The sequence below is a fragment of the Sceloporus occidentalis genome, unplaced genomic scaffold (genome assembly GCF_023333645.1).
Source record: "Sceloporus occidentalis isolate IW3139 unplaced genomic scaffold, rSceOcc1.0.p SCAF_80, whole genome shotgun sequence".
In the NCBI taxonomy this organism is placed as follows: domain Eukaryota; kingdom Metazoa; phylum Chordata; class Lepidosauria; order Squamata; family Phrynosomatidae; genus Sceloporus; species Sceloporus occidentalis.
In genome coordinates this window covers 4,225,743-4,248,701 of record NW_028317060.1, presented here as the reverse complement: position 1 = coordinate 4,248,701, position 22,959 = coordinate 4,225,743, and the positions used below count along the sequence as shown (strand labels likewise).

At 35.3% G+C, this 22,959-nt stretch overlaps 1 protein-coding gene across 10 annotated transcripts in view; it reads right to left on the bottom strand.

Moving 5' to 3' along the window:
* LOC149285345 (receptor-type tyrosine-protein phosphatase delta-like) overlaps positions 1–22,959 on the bottom strand; it is a 123,971-nt gene that overhangs the window by 6,046 nt on the left and 94,966 nt on the right. For all 10 annotated transcript variants that reach the window (XM_089495479.1, XM_089495480.1, XM_089495481.1 and 7 more), the window contains 6 exons: positions 17,244–17,367; positions 12,484–12,659; positions 8,015–8,134; positions 6,394–6,548; positions 2,300–2,585; positions 1,586–1,764 (listed from right to left, as the gene is read on the bottom strand). In XM_089495479.1, the coding sequence (XP_089351605.1) occupies positions 1,586–1,764; positions 2,300–2,585; positions 6,394–6,548; positions 8,015–8,134; positions 12,484–12,659; positions 17,244–17,367 (1,040 nt within the window). The remainder of the gene's footprint in view (positions 1–1,585; positions 1,765–2,299; positions 2,586–6,393; positions 6,549–8,014; positions 8,135–12,483; positions 12,660–17,243; positions 17,368–22,959) is intronic.

Sequence of the window (22,959 nt, the reverse complement as noted above, 5' to 3'; positions counted from 1 at the left end):
TGTTATTAGCCTGTCCATGACTTTTCTTGGGAGCCAAGATCTGCAAACAGCTAATGGTACAGTACGAGCCAATTTCCTATGTCAAATACTGTTTGAGGGCATAATACTTTTATGATGTATACACCCATGTTTGGGTAGCAGCAGAAGACAATGGGATTTAGTTACCAAAATGAGAGTTAGAAGGACAGTTGTGGTTTCAGCTTCTTGACTTCACTATGCATGATGGGTGGCCAACCCCATTGAGCTTCTTCTGCAGGAAGAGCTTGGATGGCCAACATATAACATGATATTTCCACAATCACCTTGCCCATTGAATTATCCATTATAAAGGTCCATGAATGGTGAAAGCATGCAGTATAAACCACAACTCCCCTGCAAGCTTTCCCATCAATTCTTGCTCTAGTGAATAAACCCTATAGTGGACCTTTTTGCTGAGCTGGGAGAAGGTTCAAGAGTGGGTTTCTGCCCAATACCTGGCTCTGTCTAGTGGGATGAAGTACAAACTGGATTCCTTTTTTGAGGCTGCAGGTCTTTCTGGACAATCACAATTAAAGGGATTTGATGAGAGTAAATCAGTCCAATCTGTGAGCTTTGGTTACTTATGTAATATGTTAGAGCATAAAGATTTAAGGCATGTTCAAGGTTATAAAACCTTGCAGGGCTGTACACATGTAGAGGGGTTCCAGTAAAACAGCAATGCTTTAGTTGATGGACAAATGCTTTTGAAAAAGTACCTGAGCGGGTTACTTTTCAGACTGAGTTTCCAACAAATGCCCCAAAACTTATATCCTGCCAATGTTACTACTAATTACAAGAACTACAGTGTACTTTATTTGTTGGCTTATTCATGGATTAATTAAACCATGCAAACACAATAAACATTAAATATAAGATGATGATCTTGACTACTGCGGAATTCTACCTCTGACTGCATTTTTCTTTTACACCTTTTATGATTTATTAAATTGCTTATATTATGATTTATACCATCATCATTGTTCCCTGAGTGATATAATGGTACTTTTATTCAATTTTACATTGTAAGAAAAAAAAGCACTTAATAAAACTCCTAGTGGAGAAATGTCTGCGGACTAATGACTGTCATAGCATCAATTATGTTTAGAAGTTCTAGAACTAATAAACTGCCTTAGTGACTTCCTCTGGAAATAATTTTTGTTCTCCGAAAACTGAAAAAGAAAATGTCTTGGCACTAGAAAAAAACACGCATACAATTCAACTCTTATATGCAGACTGGAGCTAATTTCTTTCAATTCTCTTCCTCTATGTTTTTCATCATATAACTGGTTATGGTGATGCTGCAGTTGGGACCATACAGCACAGGGTTAGATGAACAGATTAGTGCTAAAACTAATTACTGAAAATCTGCCAAAACCTCTCAACTCTTTCCAGTGAGATTAGGTTTATAGATTTTTTTTTTTAAATAATTTCTGTTAATCCAACCCTCTTTGTTTATTCAGACAGTAATTTTAACACCGTTTTAATATGTAAATTATCTTCTGCAATATGAAGCCAGTATATAACAGATCAGATTATAGGGTTAAATTAGCATTAACATAAACTTCACCTGTATCCATCAATAAAACTTGCGTTGATATAATCGGACCCTTCCACGCCACGGATTGGCTGTAGACATACTCTCGTCGATTCATATGGCATAATATTAACAAGGCGGTTTTTGAATTTATTACATGGAAGATTGGCACTGATAAATCTTGAAGTGTGAGCTTTTGAACTAGCAAGACGCTGCAATAAAAAGAAAAAAAAGAGTAATCAAGAAGCCAGCATGTTAGGTTTATAGAAATCTTGTTTCTGTTTAGTACTAGAACTGTTTCCTCAACAATAAACATTTTTCTTTACACATGAACAGTCACAAGGAAAAATCTAATCTGATCTGACTTTATTTCTATCTTTTTAGAACCAGCTGTTAACAATGTTACATTTAATACTGTAGATTTCATGGAATATATTGTTTTGACCCCAGTATATTAAGTTAAGTGTTTGTAGTCATACTCTTCCACAATGAAAATGAACAAACAAGGAACATTGTAGTAGCAACACGTGGATATGGATAAAGCACCAAAGTCTACAGTACAAAACACACTGTCCCCAAATAAGATGTTTAACACGCTAATATGCACCCAGATATCTATCCAAAGAATCGGTATTCGTTAATTTACAAATGAAATGAAATATTTTATATACATTAAATACTGTACATATGTGTGTTCATAAAGAAGGAATATCTTTCTATAAAGTATATGAACATTTGGTACATTACCTTAAACTCTAACTCCATTCCCGTTACATTCTCTCCAGGTTCTATTTGTGTCAGCTTCTGAATATATGCATACAGGTTTCTAGCTGGCACTTCGGTATTGCCACATGTCACCGCTTCAAGCAGTGCATCATGGATAAAGATATACTGGTCCTCTGTTTGAACCATGTAATTCCTCTGAGCTCTCATTAACGTTACATGACCATAAATATCTACAGTCTTTTCATGTCTTATCCTCTCCAGCATAGCATCTATTACGATGAAGCAACCTGTTCTGCCGACTCCAGCACTGGGGAAAAAAATTGAAATTGTAAATTGTAAACTTTTTTGGAAATAGATCAACACACAGCAAAACAAAAAATATATGATTTGTAAATCTGAAGGTTTGATACATAATAAAAATAACACATTTAATAATTTATCCATATAAGTAAATTTGGTACTGAAATACAAATATTTTATCCAAATGGTATTAAATCTGACCCTGTTACAAATCACCATTGATTTACCTATTCCACAATCATTTCCACCAATGTGTACCCTAGTTTCATATATACCCTAATGATTTAATGCAATACAAATGCAATTTAGAATGCAAGCTAATGAACCAATGCTTGATAACTTGTTACTTAAACAGACACTAAATAAGATATCTTAAAAACTAGTTAGCATAGAAAATGTAACTTCAAATAATCCTCCCCTCTTGGATTTCAAAAATGCAAACATTTCAAAAACAGAGAGTGGTCATAATGAATACTAACACACAAGTGAACAAAAATAATATTCTGAGTGAAAGAAGCCAAATCTGGAAGTGAATCCAGTGCAATTATTTCCCTCTTATCCCCAATCTAACTCTTAAATAGTGTTTGGCAGAGTAAACATTCCTTATGCTATCAGTCTTCTGCCAGTACAGATGAGAGCTGCTCAAGGTAGAATCCTTGGAAATAAATGTCAAAAGCACAAGAGACATGTTTTGGGAAGATCTTTACAAATGCCTGATGAAAACTGTATCACATTCAAATAAGGCTTCTCAAGTATTCTTGGCAATAGCTACAGAAGGACTTGTCAAAAGCTATGCTGGAAACAAGCTAATAGAATATTCAACATATTTTTTTTTATACTTATTATCTAGAAGATGCCCAAAAGTACACGGCCAGAAATGTGTTAGTAAAAAAGAACTATCTCTCCAAAAAAAACCTCCAAAAACCTTTCAAACCTAAATAATATGTTGTGTCACAGGCTCACTAAATGTAAATGAACAGAGTGAAAGAATAGACTAGAGTCTTAATTAAGTAAAGATCCTCTGAGTGCATTAATAGGAATTCACGTAAGGCTTTGTCATAATTAAGACTGCCTGCAACAGTCATGAAAATGCTAACATCTACCTTTGCTAATGGCTTCAAAAGACATTTCACCTAATAAGATGTGACATACCAGGATGACATTTATACTTTTGCTAAAGTTACTCAGAAATGGCATTAGTCAGTGTTATCTGATCATTAAAAGATAAAACCGCAGGGACTACGGTTTCAAATGTCTGTTGCTTTATAAAAATAATTTTAACAAGTTATCTTGCCAACGACATCTCAATGATTCACATTGCTGCCGATAAATATGAAATTCTTCTTAACAGAAAAAATTTATTGAAAGACACAACGTTTTAGTAAAGTTAGCTCAAAAAATGGTGTGTATAATGCTTGAATGTAAACAGAAGAAAAAATTTGAGGTGTAAAGAAATGATGTATAAAAACCAAAGGTAAAATACGGTAACAGCATAAAGCTCTTAAAGTAAAAGTGCTAATTTAAAATATGGTTGGCATACACAGAAACGCTGAGTGCTTAAATATGCAAACCAACAAGAGATTTGTAATTCTGAAATTATTAAGTCGCATGAAAAGAAACGTATCCGGAAAATGTTTCTTATGTGTGTTTAAGTGGCCTATCAGCACCCTCCCTTTGAGTCACATGACTATGGGCAACAATTACGTACTATCAGAGAAAATATGAATGGGACAATGTTCATTCATTCATGATAGAGTTGTGTTTACATTATGAAGGTCCATCATTAGTGAGCATATGAGATTTCTCATCACCTATTAAATCATTCATTACACAGGACCAGCTAAGCCATTCGAACTGGGGAAACCTACTGGTGTTGGCCCATCGTAAGGCATATTCAAATGGGAGAGTTAAAAAACAACTCTCCTTCAAAACCTCTTATCAACATGCCCTTTAGTGGATAAACCCACACTGGGTTAAGTGCACAGGGACTGACAAAGAATCCTTTGACAAATGGGGGCTAAGCCAGGAGATGATTTCCATCATCTGAAATAAAACACTTTTCCTCACTATTGACCTATATAACAACATACTTTCCCCTTCACCTTCAAGCTCAGAAGAGGATTTTAAATAGACCCATCACGACTGATACAATTTCCAATGCAACTAATATAAGTGAGAAAGCAATAAAAGTTCCATCTGAACTCCTGTACCTAGGGATGTACTGGGGTACAAGCAAGGGCCATATTGCCTGTAAAAGTCTAAACGTTTAAGTATCCTTAAAAATGTAATTCATGTCGGCAAATTAAATCATGTTACTGGTTACTTTGTGGATCTATATTGTTTTTAAGACATTAAAAAGTATTGGTTGCAACCCAAATAGTTTCCATCCCAGCTGAACACTGCCTGTTCCAGGATATCCTATGTGAATAGATAATAAGAGATATATAAGTGCAGCTGGGAGTGCTCAGACATACCCCCTCCAGACTATAGTTATTAGGTTATAAAAATATTTTCACATTTCCTGCAGATGGCTGGATTCTTTTTCTCACCAGTAATGCTCATTCAGAATTCATTACAGACAGCTGCTGGCTTTGATAAAAAGAAAATGCTATGGCAAGCAAGAAGATCCCCTTTACCTTGTAAGAAGATGCCTTACATAAACAAAGACTTGCTAATACACAGCATGTCCACAGAGAAACAATTCATTAACAGAACTGAAAGAAAAAGAATGACTGACTGACACATTACAGAGACTGAGATAAATTCATGTTTTCGCTTTATATTACATTTACTGCATTATATTACATTTTATTTTTTTACATAGCGCCAGCAGATTCCGTAGCGCTGCTACAACGGTAAAGCGGTACAACGAGTCGGTAAAATAATTTTAAATCACACACAATAATAAACTGGTACAACAGCTGCTGCTAAGGCAAATAAAATCATGGGGTGCATCAAAAGGGGCATAGATGCCCACGACAAGGAAATAATTCTACCCCTGTACAAGTCACTAGTCAGACCACACATGGAATACTGTGTACAGTACTGGGCACCAGTGTACAAGAAAGATATAGTGGAGCTGGAGAGGGTTCAAAGACGGGCAACCAGAGTAATAAGGGGAATGGGAGGACTACAGTACCCAGAAAGATTATCAGAATTGGGGTTATTTAGTTTGGAAAAAAGACGGCTTAGGGGGGACTTAATAACTATGTATAAATATATAAGGGGACAGTACAGAGATCACTCCCAGGACCTATTTATACCCAGGACTGTATCTATAACAAGGGGACATCCTCTACGGCTGGAGGAAAGAAGGTTTCTACACCAGCACAGACGGGGGTTCTTTACAGTAAGAGCGGTGAGATTATGGAACTCTCTGCCAGAGGAAGTGGTGATGGTAAACTCAATAAAAGAGTTCAAAAGGAGCCTGGACGTGTTTCTTGAAAGCAATAATATTACAAGTTATGGATATTAGATTAATAGGGACAGAACGTTGATCCAGGGATTTATTCTGATTGCCATATTTGGAGTCGGGAAGGAATTTTCCCCCTGGTATGGGGCAATTGGCATAAGGGTTTTTTGCCTTCCTCTGGATCAACACAGTAGGGACACAATATGTATATAGGTTGAACTTGATGGACTTTGGTCTTTTTTCAACCTTATGAACTATGTTACTATGTTACTAATAGGAAAGGAGGGCCCTGCTCTTGTGAGCTTACAATCTAGCCGTCCGTTGAAGGGGAAGCGAAACAGTAGGAGAGCTGTAAAATGGAACAACATATACAATACAAAAATATTGTCAAAATGAACTGTACCTGCAATGGACAACCATTGGCCCAGCGTCTGGTGGATTACATGTTTTAACTCGTCTTAAGAAAGCTAAGAAAGGTGTGGGGTGTTCTGGGACCCCATGATCCGGCCATGCAGTAAATTGGAACTGTCTTACTTCTCGCTTCTCACTTGATCCATTCTGTGAGATAGAAGACTTAAAGTTAGGAAGATCGGCTATCAAAAGCATATCACAAGTGTGGCAGGATGGCTTTTGTCCCTTGAAAATAAATTTGTGCCTTAAAAAACAACAATACTTGCATTTCTTTATTCAGCTTACCAATGTCTTTGGGGAACGATTTCCAGCATGCCTAGATTCTATGTACCTTTGTGGAATGAGTGCTGGGCAGTGTCCATTAACCATTTGAGTTGTATGTTAGCCAAAGGTTTTTTTGTTGGGACATAAATGGGTTATTATTATTACCATATCTGTGAATGTTCTAGGTTTGTCCTTCAGACTCCAGGAATTATAATTGATAAGAGCTAAGTAGTAATTCTGTCTCTTCTACCTATTGAAGGCTATCCCATCTTAGCCAATCCAGCCTCACCCATCCCATATGTCACAAGCAGGAGGGAGTGAGGTGCTCAATGGGAAGAGTCCCACAAATTTCCCAGGTTTTTCCATTTGGTATGGCTGTAAGACCAATTGGAAAGTGCCAAAGCCACTTAAACAAGTATGATTTCCCCACAAGTACGTTTGATACTAGCTGCAAGATCATATTTGACAGCATTTAATTAGTATCTTTGCTTCCTTTTGGATGTATAGTATAATGAGGCAAATAAGTAAGCCAATCAGTGTTTATTATGATGTGTAGTAGTGCACCATATAGTTTATTTGCAACAATTTGCTGTTTTGATGTTGAAAACTGTTGTAGACTATATGACTCCAAGCCTTTTGATAACAAGCTACTCCCATGCTGATAGTCAAGCCTCTTAACATGATCATGAAATTATTCTATACATTAGTAATTATTTCCTGGAAGATATAAAACTGAAGTAAATCCCATAAATTCATTTCATTTTTTTTTTTGCTTTGTTGGCTGTAAAACCTTTGGTGGAACTAATTTAAGGCATAAAATCATGCGACTTATCTGGAAATATCATCATCATTATTTTAATGGGGAACTGTCACAGTTAGGACTGCTAGCATAACTAAATTCATTGATTGAAACTACCTATAGCCTAAGCTTTCTGTGAGAGTGAAGTTTACTTTATAGGAGCAGAGATCTGTGTCCTGAGAAAACGAACGTAAGATAGTTTCCCAATGGGGTGTAAATACACCACCATTTGAAAGTTTGGGGTCACTTATACATTTCCTTGTTTTTGAAAGAAAAGTAAATTGTGTCCATTATAATAACACAAAATGGATCAGAAATACAGTGTAGATGTAGTTGTAAGTTACTATTGTAGCTGGAAACAGGTGATTTTAATGAAATAACTTCATCCCATACATCTGCTCCAATGGCACGTTTTGATAACTAATCCAAATTTAAGTGTAAAAGGCTAGATAATTAGAAAGCGCTTTTGTAATTATGTTACACTGCTAGAAATGTCCTTGTTTTCCATATGGAGCTAGTGAAAGGACAAGTCATGATATAAGCCCCTTACCTTATAAAGTGCAAACGTCCGTACGCAGTAAGTTGCGAGTTCAACTGTGTCCAGCAGTGTCACCTGGATAAGGCCATATGTCTCGGTTCCCCTGCTTGGCCAATACTGATCACATTTTATCTTAATGAAATAAGAAATTAGAAAAATATGGTATATGTATTTAGTCATTAACAGGCTACAAAAATGCTTATCCACCAATTCAACAAAAGATCTTTCAGGAACATGTGCCAAAGCTTACCATAAATTTACATTTAAGCAAAAGTCACTTGAAGTTGCTTACATTGCATACATTGTTGGCCCTATATAAAAAGATTATAATAATAAACAATTCCACACAGAATGAGGTAGATGTATGCTCTGCTGAATCTAATACTTTTGTAACATGGGATCCATGTATAAAGTGGATATAGAGGCAAAAGGTGATCAATGTTGACCTTATTTGCATGCACCTACCCAGAATCCCTTGTGGTTGTGGCAGCACCACGAGATTTTTGAGGGAACAACAAGCCTTCTGCCTTGTCTGGTGTCTGTAGATGAGTGTTTAATAATACTTCTACTACCCCCTTAATTTTAAGTGGAAGGGTTTTCCATCACCTTTACCCACCATAACAGCATTAAAAACCTCATTCCTAGTACTGTTCAATGCCCCAACCTTTTTCAGAAATAATTCATCAACAAAGTCAAAGTTTGTTGAAAACAACTTTCCTAAAAGTCTCTATGTTGTGTTTTGTGTGATTAATAAAACAAGATGGCGCTGCTTAGTTTTTTTTCTCTTTTTTTGGTTTAGTTTAACATGCTAGAGAGTGCAATTAACGCCTTGTCTAAGTGTAAAAGTCAATATGTGTACTACGTCCAAGCATATGTACTTCATGGCACAATAAAATATGGACAATCAGTGTGTACATTTATTATACATATTTTCTTACAAAATAGGTTACCAGTATTTTAGCATCGTATTTCCAGAATGTTTCCACATTAAGTAAATAATCAGCTAAAAAACTATTATTGTAATCATACTAAAAGAAAGATGCCGACCTAATCAATTAATTTAAATGCTAAAAGATCTCAACCACAAAACTCACACAAGGGTTGGAAACACAGATGCAATCGTCAGTGTTTCAGTTGCATGACCACAGCATAGCCCCGGAAACAAAGGAAACATGTAGAACTGAAAATGTATTGCCCTGGCTTGCAGTTTTTAAAATAACCATGAGGAAAAAACACCAATCACCCATAACATAGCTTGTGCAATCTGATTGTGATTCTGTGGTCGAGGTTTCACATCCTACCAGACTAAATAGCAGAAGGCTACAAATATAAAACCTAATAAAAATATACCACTGAGACCATATACACAATATGTCTTCTCTTGACTGTCAACCAGAAAAGACTAAGTGAACTGTTAATATCTTTTGAATTATTAGTCTATTTTGTTTGGAATCATAGTACAACCACATTTAGTAATAACCATATTTTCTGAATATTACCAGATTCCAAGAGGACGTTGACATGCTTGCGATGTTATAACTGACATTGGCTGCTCTGCATAAATAATAATTCTGGAGCAAATTTTTGAAAAAGTGGTCTTATTATCACAACATAAAATGGTATGGTCCAATTAGATGGAGCATTCCATTGGTAGGTGTGGCAACTAGGCAACTTTTCAAACTCTCCACTAGGATCATTTTTTTTTAAATACCGCAATCGTTTTACTTAGGGGAGGTTCACACTGGTGTTCTTTTGTATTCTGAGACAATACAGGATTCAAGAGCAGTTCTATAATACAGTACCATTCAGAGGCTGAAAAATGCCTTGACTTTATGTGTATTTTATTTTGATTCTTCTATTAATTGATGGACAAATTCAACTGTTCCATTTCATATTACAGCCTCCAATCAATGTATCGTTTAGTTGCTCCAGGACATGACTTGTTTTGAGTATTTGTCAAGGAAAAATGGTACATAAAAGGTACCCGGAAACCCTTGAGAGAATTGCGTACATAGAAAAAAGACAAGTTAAGCTTGTTTTAAGATAACCATTGAAGTTGCTAGGCATGGTAATATGTTTTTTTAGAGGAATATTGTAACAAAATATGGTATATGCTTTCATGTGTTTAGAATGGGAACATGCCACTAAACAGAAGCATTAAAAATTGTTTTATGCATAATCATTTGGGGCTTAAATTCCATTATGATCTGCTGCAATCATAACAAGTATTATTTAATACTAATATTTCAAACTGTCCTTAATATACATCTCTTTTATTTGTGTGGTCCATTTAATTTTGGAATAGCTAAGCTTCATTTTCATTTTTGAATAAAGTATGTTTTAGAGGGCATACCTTCATTTCTGAATTCTGTTTTATTTAAATGTATTAAGCTCTGTATTTATAAACAGTCTATAAATGATGATAAATCAGATCAATAAGACTAATTGATTCTTCATAAGTACTTATTATAAGATCCTTAAATATATTTATTAACGTGATCATACTGTCAAGTAACATAACTATTTCAATATTAATAATGTTTAAGCAATGCACTGTATATTTTATATTTTTTATATAAAAACATGCTTTTATAATGTGACAATGTAGTTTTCTGTGCCGTGCAAGTATTGTTGTGTGTGACATCCATCATGCTTGGAACTTTACTGTTCCCATCACAGCCGTAGCTTCTTAGCGAGCTGTCTTAAGTCTCCCTTTTATCCAAGGCTGGACACATTCCCAACAGTCACATTATATAAATGCCTAATTATAGTTAAACTGCTCTGGGTCTTAGTTAAGGAAGGCATGGATCAATAGAATAATAACAGATATGTAAAAGTAGCAATTTTTATACTGTGGCACTGAACTTCATTCAATTCTCAAATCTCCATTAGGATATTATTTCCTGGGTCACATTTTCTATAAAGATACTTATTTATTTTTTGGAGGACAGGTGAACTAAGTGGTTAGAATTTGCATATTTCTATGATCACTTAATGAGATCATGTTTGAAACGCTCATAATCTAACTGGTTGTCATTCTTTTCCATGTGTAAGTATGTGTAAGAAATCTTTTAGTGGTCCTAATCTGTAGATTGTAAGCTTGTGAGCAAGGCCGTCTTTACCCAATGTATCAGGCTAGTTTTTCAACATACTTCTAATATATTTCTGTAAGAAGAGCTGTGTAATTTGTTTGTGCTATATAAATAAAATATAATATACTAATATATGTGAATATATATATATATATATATATATATATATATACAAAAAAAAAATTATGATCATTACAACACTAATATAGCTCTAATAGCTTTTTCCCCCTACTAATTTCGATGAGCAAAATGTTTGTGACAATCCATAAAAATAATTGCGTTTTTGATAACTGAAATAACAATATAGTCTAGATTTATCAAGCGAAAAATGAGAAAAGTGTCCCATTAAAAAACCTACAACAATTGTTATGTAGATATGTTACAGACACATTTGAAACAATCACTGGAATAAAACAAAACACTGCGTGTTTAAATTCCCTCACTGTATTAGCCCCTACTGCTTCTGCAGGGAGGCAATCCACCAAAAAATAATAGTAAGTGTAAGTCTCCTGCTGTACCACTAAAACTTTTTGTTTATGTTATGCTTAATTATGTGTATCATTAACTTTAATATTATTGTGACTTTGTATGTTCCTCTCATTGTAATAGTGCTGGTACTGGTAAAAATAATGTGTAACAGATATATATACAGGAATATATATATATACACATTTACTTATAATAAGACACACTTGGGTAACTAAGTGAGTAACGTGAGTCTAAGTCAAGAAATGGGCAGGTCTAATGTGAAGCGAGGTCAGAGCTGCCAGTGTCCTAAAGAGAGGAGTGAGAGGATTCACGCTGAGAGGGGCTTCCCTCTCCACCGACAGAGACTAGCCTAAAGTAAGTGTGGCCAGGGGGACACAGATGGGACCCCGGGGGTCACAAAGAGTGAGAAGCGGCCTGAGCCACAGCCCACAGAATAAACCTGATGCCCTGTACGGGACTTTCCCCCTTGCCATAGCTTACCCTGTATCTATTTTTTTACTATCCCCTCCTCTGCCATATACCTGAGTCCCCCAACCTTTACCAATCCTTATCCGTTACCCATACTGAAGCCTTACGCTTATACAAACACACTCATGTCCCACTCTATACTGGAATGATGTCCACCTCTCCTGCATAATAACTGCGCTATACTGGATCGTTGCATGTGCTCTATACCTCACCCTGCGCTACATAAAGGCATCGGCTTCTATAATCCTATAAGCAGGTCATGAGCTCTTATACAGGGACACTGTAATTTCTACTTAATAGGTATATTGCAACGTGTAATTTCTCTGCATTATGTTTGCTATAGCTTGACATTATTGCTAATAGATGATAGTCTGTGTAGATTATTTAACATGTTTTGACAGCGGAAATATTTACACAAACATATATACCTACCCTGGACCTTTCTTCCAGCTTTGTCATCATTACTACGGTTGCGCTACGCTGCTCCCACATCATTCTCCAGAAATCACCAAAGGTTTCCGGAAGAGGCCCTTGTGTTGCTATGTAAGCATTCTGTTTCCTGTAGCCATCAATATAGTTGGAATTGATATAGTCACTTCCTGGTATTCCTGCAAAAATAAATGTAAAACATATGTAAAACATATGTAAAAAATATCCAGCAAAAATTCGAGAGGATACATATGTTGATGCTAAGCATAAATAAGAAAACTGAATTGGGGCAATTGCCGTTAAAAATACGGATAACTTGATAAAGACCTCATCGTGAGGTCGAAACGTTGTTGTTCGTCTCTTCCAATAAATCTGCCTGATGGAACCCATGAGTGCCTGGAGCCTTTTTCTATTTTGTTAAAAATACGGAGTCGTGGGATCAAGATAGAGATGGTTGGGCACTAGAGTCTAGATGTCAACTGAGGATTTAGCATTAATGAAAGCTGCCAGACTGGCCATGGAATATCATGAACAAATTCAGTCTATGTAGCCATATAATTTAGCATAGGGGTAGTGTTGTGGCTGCTTTTTTAATCCACAGTCTATTTAAACTGTCTTGGGTATACTGTCTTTAACCTGTCTGTGCATAAGCAGGGTACTTATTTTAAAGCTTTCTACAATGCATAAGATCTCTTGGATTCTAGAAGTTTTTAAGGTCTGACTCTCTACTAATACACACACCATTGAATCTTAGAAGCCATTCTCTGTTGATTTCAATGAAAGCTTTGTAGAGGGTCTAGAATCTAAGCAAGCTATCTGGTTTAGACAAGGGGCTCAATCACAAACCATGCTTTCCATTACTACCCTTAAAACAAATTACAGTTTAGACAGCTCACTAAATCAAGCCCACCATTTCCCTTTACCTTTAACCCCTTAGGACCAGGGCTTTTTTTACACTACAGGATCAGAGCAATGTTTGTGTTTCTTCAAATGTTATTTCACTTTTTTTTTTTTTTTATTTAGAGTACCCACACAAATTATAACTTTATTTTTCTTGGGGGAAGTAGGTTGTTTTTTTTTTAAACCCTATTGATACTTGACATTTGGTTTATAACTAAAAAAAAATAAAAATGTTTTATAGATATGTAAATTATACAAAGCTAGTATAAATGGGAAAAATATATATATTTGTTAATGTGTCCTAATTTGGAAACCACCTTATATTCCTATATCAATCCTATGCAACTTTTTATTTGTTTTATTTACAGATATTGAAAGATTTAATATTTTTTTGCATAACTAAACAGTTTTTTTATTTGCAGTAAGGAAAATATCCAGTGAATTATTGTAGATGTAAACTTTTTATCTTTTTATCAATATAGCACAAATTGCTGTAACGGTAACAAAAGACATTGTCATGCTGGTTATTTTTTTCGAAAATCTGCCTTGCATAAGAAGATGTTATGTACATGTACTGGCAATGAAACAGACAAATTGAATAAGTAAACTTTATTTAAATTCTAGAGAGTGTTAGCAAAGAAGTCTATTTTATAAGGATAATTTGTTTTAAAGATACTATATGTACTTGCTTTTGCTAAGTCTTTCTTTAGCATACTTAAGTACACTTCCTGCCCATGATCTGTAGCGCTCCCATTGAAATGAATGAGAGGAGCATCAGCCAATGGGAAATCAATGGGAGTAGTGGCAGACAATTTCATGAAAATCAATGTGCGAGGTGCACCCCACTTGTCCTTGCCTTTGCCGGTTCGGCAGTACAGTTACACGCTGGTGATTCTAATGTCTTAAAATGTTAAATTCTACAGAATAGGTAGAACAACATTGTTAATAGTGGGAGAGCCAGGATCTGGAGCAAGCAATGCATAACTAACAAGTAAAACGAATATTCATTTTTCATTCCCCAATATCAGAGACTCTGTGATTAACAGTCAATCACTTACTGAAAACTATCAGACAAACAATCTAGTGAAAGCCAAGTCAAACTAAGACGGTTTTGATTTAAACAGCAGTGGAGATATATCAAACATTATGCTGGCAAGGAGTTGTACAGATTACAAGGAATAATGAGCAGGTGACCTTGGTCGATTTGGTCTTTGGCTGATATATAGGCAGAAAATATGACAGAGCTTTGAAAGTAAAAAGCAATAACGGAGGCTAAATAAATCATTTTTGCATTTACAGTAAAGACATGATGTGGTTGGTGCAGGTTTATGTGAAAACTAATAACACACACATCTTAAAGAGCAGGCAGTACGATGGCTCGGCACAATTATTTGTATAAACTTTAAAAGCCTTCTAGTATGCATGGGGTGTGACAGGATTGGAAGTAGAATGTGGACTGCTGTAATACAGACGGACACATAAGCTAATGCCTGGCTAGAATACATGTGAACTGGGAGTGACCTCTTGCTTTAACTTTTAATGGGCCTATGTACGACGTGAGCACAGATACAGGTATGCGTGCTCATGTTGTACATATCAGGACATTTCAGTCTAAACTAAAACATTGATTACTTATTATTAATACTTACAGAAACAAAAGTATTTTAATTAAGAGCTATAACTTCCTTACTTTTTTTTGTATCTCTATTGGCAGGGATGGAATGAATACAGCTTGAATTCTTTTTTGTACTACATGTGAGCGAAACACCTTTATTTTGGTACAGATGGAAATTTACCGTATATAGAACAGTTTGTTCATGCCTAGAAGAGGGTCCATTTAAACAGGTTGGATGGGTTGTTGTAGTCGAACTCACTGGAACCAGTAGTCACATACTCATAGAAACCAATGTCCATACCTGGGAACCCTCCAAGTTTGACCAACTATCCAACTGAAGCTATGATTCCGTTGTCTCTAGGTCAGTTGTTTCTTTCTCGGGCTGAGGGAGCAGTGTTACCATGCCCACTCCTCACCAGTATCATTCCTACACCCTGTCCAGTTTCAACCCACAAAAGAGTGTGTGAGTCTATTACTGTCCCTATACACAGCTAGCTCTGCCCCTACACAAACCCACTCGCAAAAGGAAATCAGTAGTGGATTCAATCCTATGTGCAAGGAAACATCCTATTTCTCTGAAACTTTGTTTTTAAAAGAAATTCTCATTAAATATATCCCTGCTCATAATTACTAAACAAAAAAAACAATGATAAATGAATATAGTCATCTGTCCTCTACTTTCCTAGACACGCTTTAAAATCCTACTCCAAGTGCTAATGTTCCCAAAGATTAATATAAGCTATAAAGTATTCCTGACTAATGATCTAGTATATTGGAGACCATTTATTTGTTATAATGGCTTGGAATGACAGTGGTATTGTTTTTACCTAGACCAGACCTAACTGAGAAAATAGATTTTTATTGGTTTTATCAGTTTTCATCTTTTTCGTGGAATCAATAATAGCATAGTGGATTATGAATACCGTGTTTCAACAGCTGAGTCTAGTTGTCTTCACTTTTTTATGGGAAGTGTGATAAATGACATGAATACAAATATCTCCAGCTTCACAATAATTTGTTGAAATAATATATAAATAATTAAATTGCGAACTGGTTTAATATTTATGCTAGGCTGGAGCTAATTTTAAAGTTTGAAAACAATGTACAAGGCACAAACTAATATGCTCCTTTTGTATAAAACATGTCATTTCTTGACTTGTTTTATTAAGTGTAACTCAATTTGCACGCTTTCTTGCTAGACAAAATCCTATTTTTTTTTTTCTAGGGGAGCTAAACTGTTCATCATAACAAAATCTACAAACACACACAGTGAGAAAGTATTAACAACTGATTGTTTGAATAGATAGTTGATACTTCCCATAGTTAAACGCATAACTGATGCTGTTCCTTATTATGTATTTTATCTATGAAGTAGTGTCACCCACTGAGAAGCAACTCCAAACATGAATAGGCAGAAAAAAAGGAAATTTTATGCTATAGATAGGGACGGCAAATATTCTAAAAACCAAGAATCCATAAGGTATGACCATCGTTTTTTTTATATACTACCTACTTATATTATGTTTATGTAGGTTAATATAGCCACCATTTGTTATTTAAACCAATGGCACCTATGTATTACATTTAACACCTTAAATATGGAAAAATGAATGCTAGATTACTAATGTAAAAAGTGTCACATTTTTTTAACCACTGGCACCTGTATTAACAATGACTTTCAGTATGAAACACAGAAAAAAAATTATTGATTTATATAGCATCACCATATTCTGCAGCGCAGTACAATATTATGGCCCATCTAGTCTGTCTATTTTCCGTGCTTTAAAGACTTAAACCTTATTCAATCTTTGATCTTGTCCTAGATTCAAGATAGCTGTCCAATGTATGCTTAAATCCCCTCACTGTCTTAGCCCATTTCTGCTGGGACGAGGTTTATTTTATCTACCGCCCTGTCATTAAAGTAAAATTCCCTAAAGCTCTCACACTCCCTCTGGTTTTAGATTGTGTTCTACCATTACTCCAACCTTGAAATATACTTCCCTCTTGTACTCTGTTAAATCTCTTTATGTATTTAAAGACTCCTATCACATCTTATCTCTCTTCTCCAAGCTATACACATTAAGATCCCTTAGTCTTTTTTGATAATTTTTATCTTGCAAACGGTTCACCGGTTGTAGCCCATCTCTGAAGGGTGCTGCTCAAAAAAAGTTTACAGTCAATTATTTTCAACATAGGATAATCTCATAACATTATCATGTAGTACAGTGTAAATGAATAATCTGTTTACCTTCAATGGCTGACAGCAGAACGCGTGAATGGTCGTAGGCAATGACGTTTGCATATCTGTTCTTTGGTTTGTTAATTTCCAGGTTGGAATGTTCCCATGTAAACTGCTGTCCTGGGTCAATAGACTTTAAATACAACAAAGCAGAAAACATGGAAAGTCGAGTCAATTCACTGCTTCAGGGGTTTGCAAATGTAAAAGTAATACTAATCTTGAAACAGTTCATACTATTTTCCACACCATTGGGCATTTTTTTTTATGAATACAGAGATCAGGAAAACATAATGGTGCCACAAACCAAACACCATGTATCCCACTTATTAGTGACATAGTTTCAATATTACAAGTCACTGTGTTTTGCGCTAAATAATTACTGATTTTGTACATTTAATGCCTCTAGCTGTGGATTCAGGCCTGTAAAAATCAGTCCATCAGGGAGACAAAATGGCCACTTTTGTCTGTTCTCTTCATCTCATCAAAGGTAGTTTGATCACTGGTTAGACGTGTATTAAATAAATAATAATTTAGGAAATTGTGATGGCATTACCCCAATCCCAATAAGCCCATCCCTAGGGTCATGCAAACCAAGGCGATCACCACAACAACAAAAATATTTTATCTCTATTCCTTTGTTAAAATGATTGGTATAGAATGCATCTTTCAGTCAGTCAGGCTGATATTGCTTTAGGATCCTGATATGCTGCCTAATTATGCTTGTTTATTTTATTGTGTTATTAACATGAAGGGAGTTGAGTAAGTAGTTGATAAAAGAGATGTTTATTGGATCATTCCGAAACACAAGAAAATCAGGGAGATGATGCACAGAGATATATACCACTGTCTTTTGTGACATTATTTAGCATAAAAATCATTATACTCTCTGATCTGTGGTATCTTGTTCAGGGACAGCTATGCACATAGATAACATTCATTTTTTAAATTATGATCCTGATAGTTGGCATTGTATCTATCCAACCTCTTGTTTTTATGAGTTATCTTGGTGATAGTTTCTTCTATTCACAGTTTCAGGCATGACACGTAAAGGTAAGAATAGGACATGGTTGAAAAGCAATGCTCTATTTCCCAGATGATGATTGACACAGAAGGCATGAAGGATAGGTTAAATCACTAACGTACCAGGATCTATCTATGCTTTACTAAGGTTGTCTGTGCTTAAATCAAAATTCACATTAAAATAGGTCAATGTGAGAAATTGTCTAATATAACATATAATATTTTATTTTGCACCCAAATTGAATATATAAGTATCTATCTATCTATCTATCTATCTATCTATCTATCTATCTATACTGTAGTTCTACACATGGATCTTGCATCAATGATTTATCTCATGCTTAGCATGGTTATATGAATTCAACATCTGCTGACCCTTATGGAGCAGAGTTCACAATGCAATGTATGCATTCTAATTTCTGTTGGAAGATCCAAGGTGTTCATGAGAATACTTGATTAAAGCTGCTTATTGGCATGGTACTGGTGCTAAAAATTCAAGATAATTATGCTAGAATTTGCTGGAATCCCTTTTAAAACACTAAATGTACTAAATTGTACTTCAGCAGTAAGTATTTTAAAACATGTGCTAGGATTTAGCACATGCAAACATCGTTCCTTTAATATATTACTTAGGTCCAGTAATTCATGGACCATCCAACATTCTTCATAATGTGTTACTGAGTTTCACTCTAGTTTGGGAGGCAAAATGTGTTTTTGGCCATGTTACTTGGAATGACTGAAAAAGTTATGCTTAATTGCCTGACACTCAAAGGGTGAAAGCAACGGCGTGGCTACCTTGGTCAATGATGCAGTCAACCAGATATGATATCTACAGACTGTGACCAGGATCATGAGTCAACAGTTACTAGTGCTGATTACCCTGCAACCCTGTATCCTCACAAAACATTTTTTCCCTTAAGGTCCAGATTGTTAAATAATTCTTAAAGACCAGTACAGGAAACAAAAGATTAGCGTAATTGTACTTCTTGAGTCTATCAGACTCCTTGCTACTGTAATCTAAAGCCGCTTAACCATAGGACAAGTCAAACATATGTCTTTGTCAGCCATGCAGCATGTCACCATCACACCGGGGTAAATCATTCATGTAATACAACATTCTCTGTGCACTTCTATAGGATTAAAGGCCAGATGGCCAAATCCAGTGATTACCTCTCAAGCCTAACTCGGTAAAAAGCAGGTAACATGTAAATTAACGTTCTGCTTCGTTGATGTAATTTTTACAACACTAAAATCACTTTAGCCATTGTGGATCTGTATTAGTACAAGAATGCAAAAGACTTATGTCTTGAAATGTTTTGACATTTCTATGAAGTACATGTGGTTAATAACCTTTGTGTGGTTAATCTGCATTAAAAAGGGCTTAATTGATAGTGTAATGGTTTAATGGACAGATCCCTAAAAGGATTCCAAGTAAAACTCATATCAATCATAATCCCATCATCACAAAAGAAAAAAAGAAAAAATATATGTGGCAACACCATTAAAGAGCTAATAAATGGTAAAAAGCTAAATATAATTATTAAAAAGCCCATTTTTTTCTCCGAGATTTATTTCCAGCAAATAAATAATAGGGATAAATGCTGTAGACACGTAGTAGAAAAAAAGATAAAAATAATTATTTTATTTGCTAAACTAGAATATTGGTTCAATGTATAAATATATATAAGTTGAGAGTGGTACCGTATTAGACAAGCAAATGAAGGAAACAAGCAGAGTCAAGGTGATTTTTTTTTTGGCTGAGTAGAATAAACTGTCAAAATGACTTAGGTATCTTCCTTAGAAATGTTATAAAATGAAAGCTGAAGTGTCTGTTTAACACAAATTTTGCTAAAATAGTGAAGAAAAAAAAAGATAAGATCTGTGAAGTCCAGGCTTTTGGTAAACTATTAGTAGTGTGATGTACAAACTGCCCAGATCATGTCAAAGATCCCTGGAGGTGTCAAAAGTCTTTCAACGCTTCTGGCAGGAGTCAAGATGTCTGCGTGATGGCTTTCCCGGTTATTCCCTAATATGATAATGTGATAGAAGTTCTACTGCATGGTTCAGACCATCAAAGTGTTGAAAGTCTGGATACGTGTTACAGTACTCACAGTGACATATTTTAGGCAGACAGTGGAGTTTACAAAGTTTCCAATGACCGTTGTTGTGTCATGTATGCATTGTGTGTCCCTACACATGACTTGGAATATCAATAGAAGTTGCTTGGGATGGGATGATCTTTGCAAAAGAACAGAACTGAGTTTTTTGATGACCTTCCAAATTAGGGCTGATATACGCATTAATGCACTGAAACAAAGACATGGCCACCCCTCACAGGCATCCTGATAATGTTTTAATAATTTTTTTTTATTGTTTGATGTTATTTCAGACATGCATCATAGGTACCTAGCAGACTAAATAAGTATAAGAAATATAAGAATAGTTTATCATGATTGCTTTATTACGAGAAATAAAGGAAGTTATACGTTTGTAATAAGTTTGTGTAATTTCCATTACTTTTCATTTCATTATTTGTTAGAATAAAGAAATCTACAAAGGACATCCTCACATTAATTTGCCCTAAAAGACTGGTTTGTGAGAGTTAAAATGAAAATTGCACTTTGCTGTTCCTAATACAATAAAAAGCTGCTAATGTGTTAGGAATCACCAATTTCATTTTGCTGTTAGGAGCATACTTGTGACTATTAAGATAAATGACAGAATGATACTGTTAGGTTTATATCACATTAGGGACACTAATGTAATTAGCAAATTGGGAGGAAAGTAATGAATGAATTAAACTTAATGGTAATCGTAGTAATGCATTTTGTTCATCAACACAGTAATAAAGTGTCAGAGAAAGGCCTTTTTAGAATTCTAATAAAAGTGAAGGGATGCCTGTTTCTTAGGAATGATACATTGTATCACTGCAATAAATACTCAAGGCCCAAACTCACAATGTTAACTGGTGCTTCCTGTTTATTTAGAATTGTTGTTTTAAGACTTGCCCGTAAAATGCTAAAATCAATCACTGCGGAATTGTTTCATTAAAAATTCAACAGTGATTTCACCGTTAGTATATTTTATATGCATTTATTTTTTCATATGTTAATTAACAGAAATACCAGCAGTAAGCCTAGTCACTTGGTAACATATTATTATATAAGATTAAAGAATAAGCTTAAGGAACAGTTCCTGTGTATCTATCTCTCTCTCTCTCTATATATATATATATGTATACCTAGAAACCAAAAGGCCTGTGATGTGTACCTAGGGGATCAACTATTTTTATATCAGTAGGGGAGAGCATTAGGGCGATTCAGGGACAGGGGTGTGTCTATGGTGGACGTGTGGCTTTGCCAGGGGTCTATATGTGCTTAAATGCAAAACTGCAAGTAGTGACGTATACAAATACAATACATTTTACACAAAGTGAAGTGATACATAGATCTCATCATATTTTTTAAGCATATAATTGCAGATCTTGCTAATACACAAGAGATGGAATGATATTCCCTTTAGGACCAAAACATAAATAGTAATGGACAGACTGTCAAAATACACACATATTTACTGCCCTTACACACGCTTGCCCACTCACACACACAAACATTCTAGCATACACTTGCCCTAACACAGAAACAATTATATAAAAACTTTCCTTTACATGAACAATTTTAAAGCACAAACATGCCCACACATTCTCTCTCTCTTCTCTTTTCCTCTTTCTCATTCTCTCTTTCTGTTCTCCCTATACCCCCCCTTTCTTCCCTTTCTCCTTATCTCCCCCCTTTTTCTTCCTACCCAGGTCCTGTGATGTGAGATCTGTTCCTAAAGTCCTCCGTTTCAGTGCTCCCACATGGTGCATGCAGCTTCAGTGCTGGGCTCTGGGATATGATATCATACCCCGGTACTCAGCATCAATAGCCGACACAGACACAGCCATTAATCTCTCCAACTGGCCCTGCTCATACTGTGAGAGAACAGTCCTCTGGAGGGAAGTAGCAGGGTGACTGTCACCACAGATTATTGTGACGGACACTGGTGTCCATGTACAGACTCCTTGCTGACCCCTGGCTATTACCGTCATGAAGCTCCCTAACCTATAAATCCTCCCGGCTTGACGCATAGGAAGCTTAAAACTTTCCTAGACACATAGTTTAATGCAAAGTGTACATCACAAAATTGTATAAGAGACACCAAAATATAAGAACAAATATTATTAGCCCATATACCAAACCAAATAAAGTAGCAAAACCTAAGTAAGTTTTCATACAAGAGAAGATCCTCCTTAGTAAAACTATACAATATATGTAAACTTTTATATGTAAAATAAGTAAATACATGTAGACTGCCCTCAACCCACATGTTAATAACAAAACAAAAATTGTATGGTAAGTACAAATAAGATTCGGTTAAATGCCGTAATCAAGAAACACAAACTACTGATTAAACAACATATTTCTACATTTCTTTACTTTTCATACACCAGATTTTGTGTACTAAAACGGGGCAAATTCAATGAGCATTCCATGCATTTGTAATTAATAAAAAATAATTTAAGGGGGATATTCAGCTATCATATGCATTCATATGAAGGCTTGAGTGTTCCTTTAAAACAGATTTTTATGGGTTTTTTTCTTTTTATCTTATGAAAAATCACTTTTTGTGTTCCTGATGTGTACCTTAATGGAAAATGTAATAC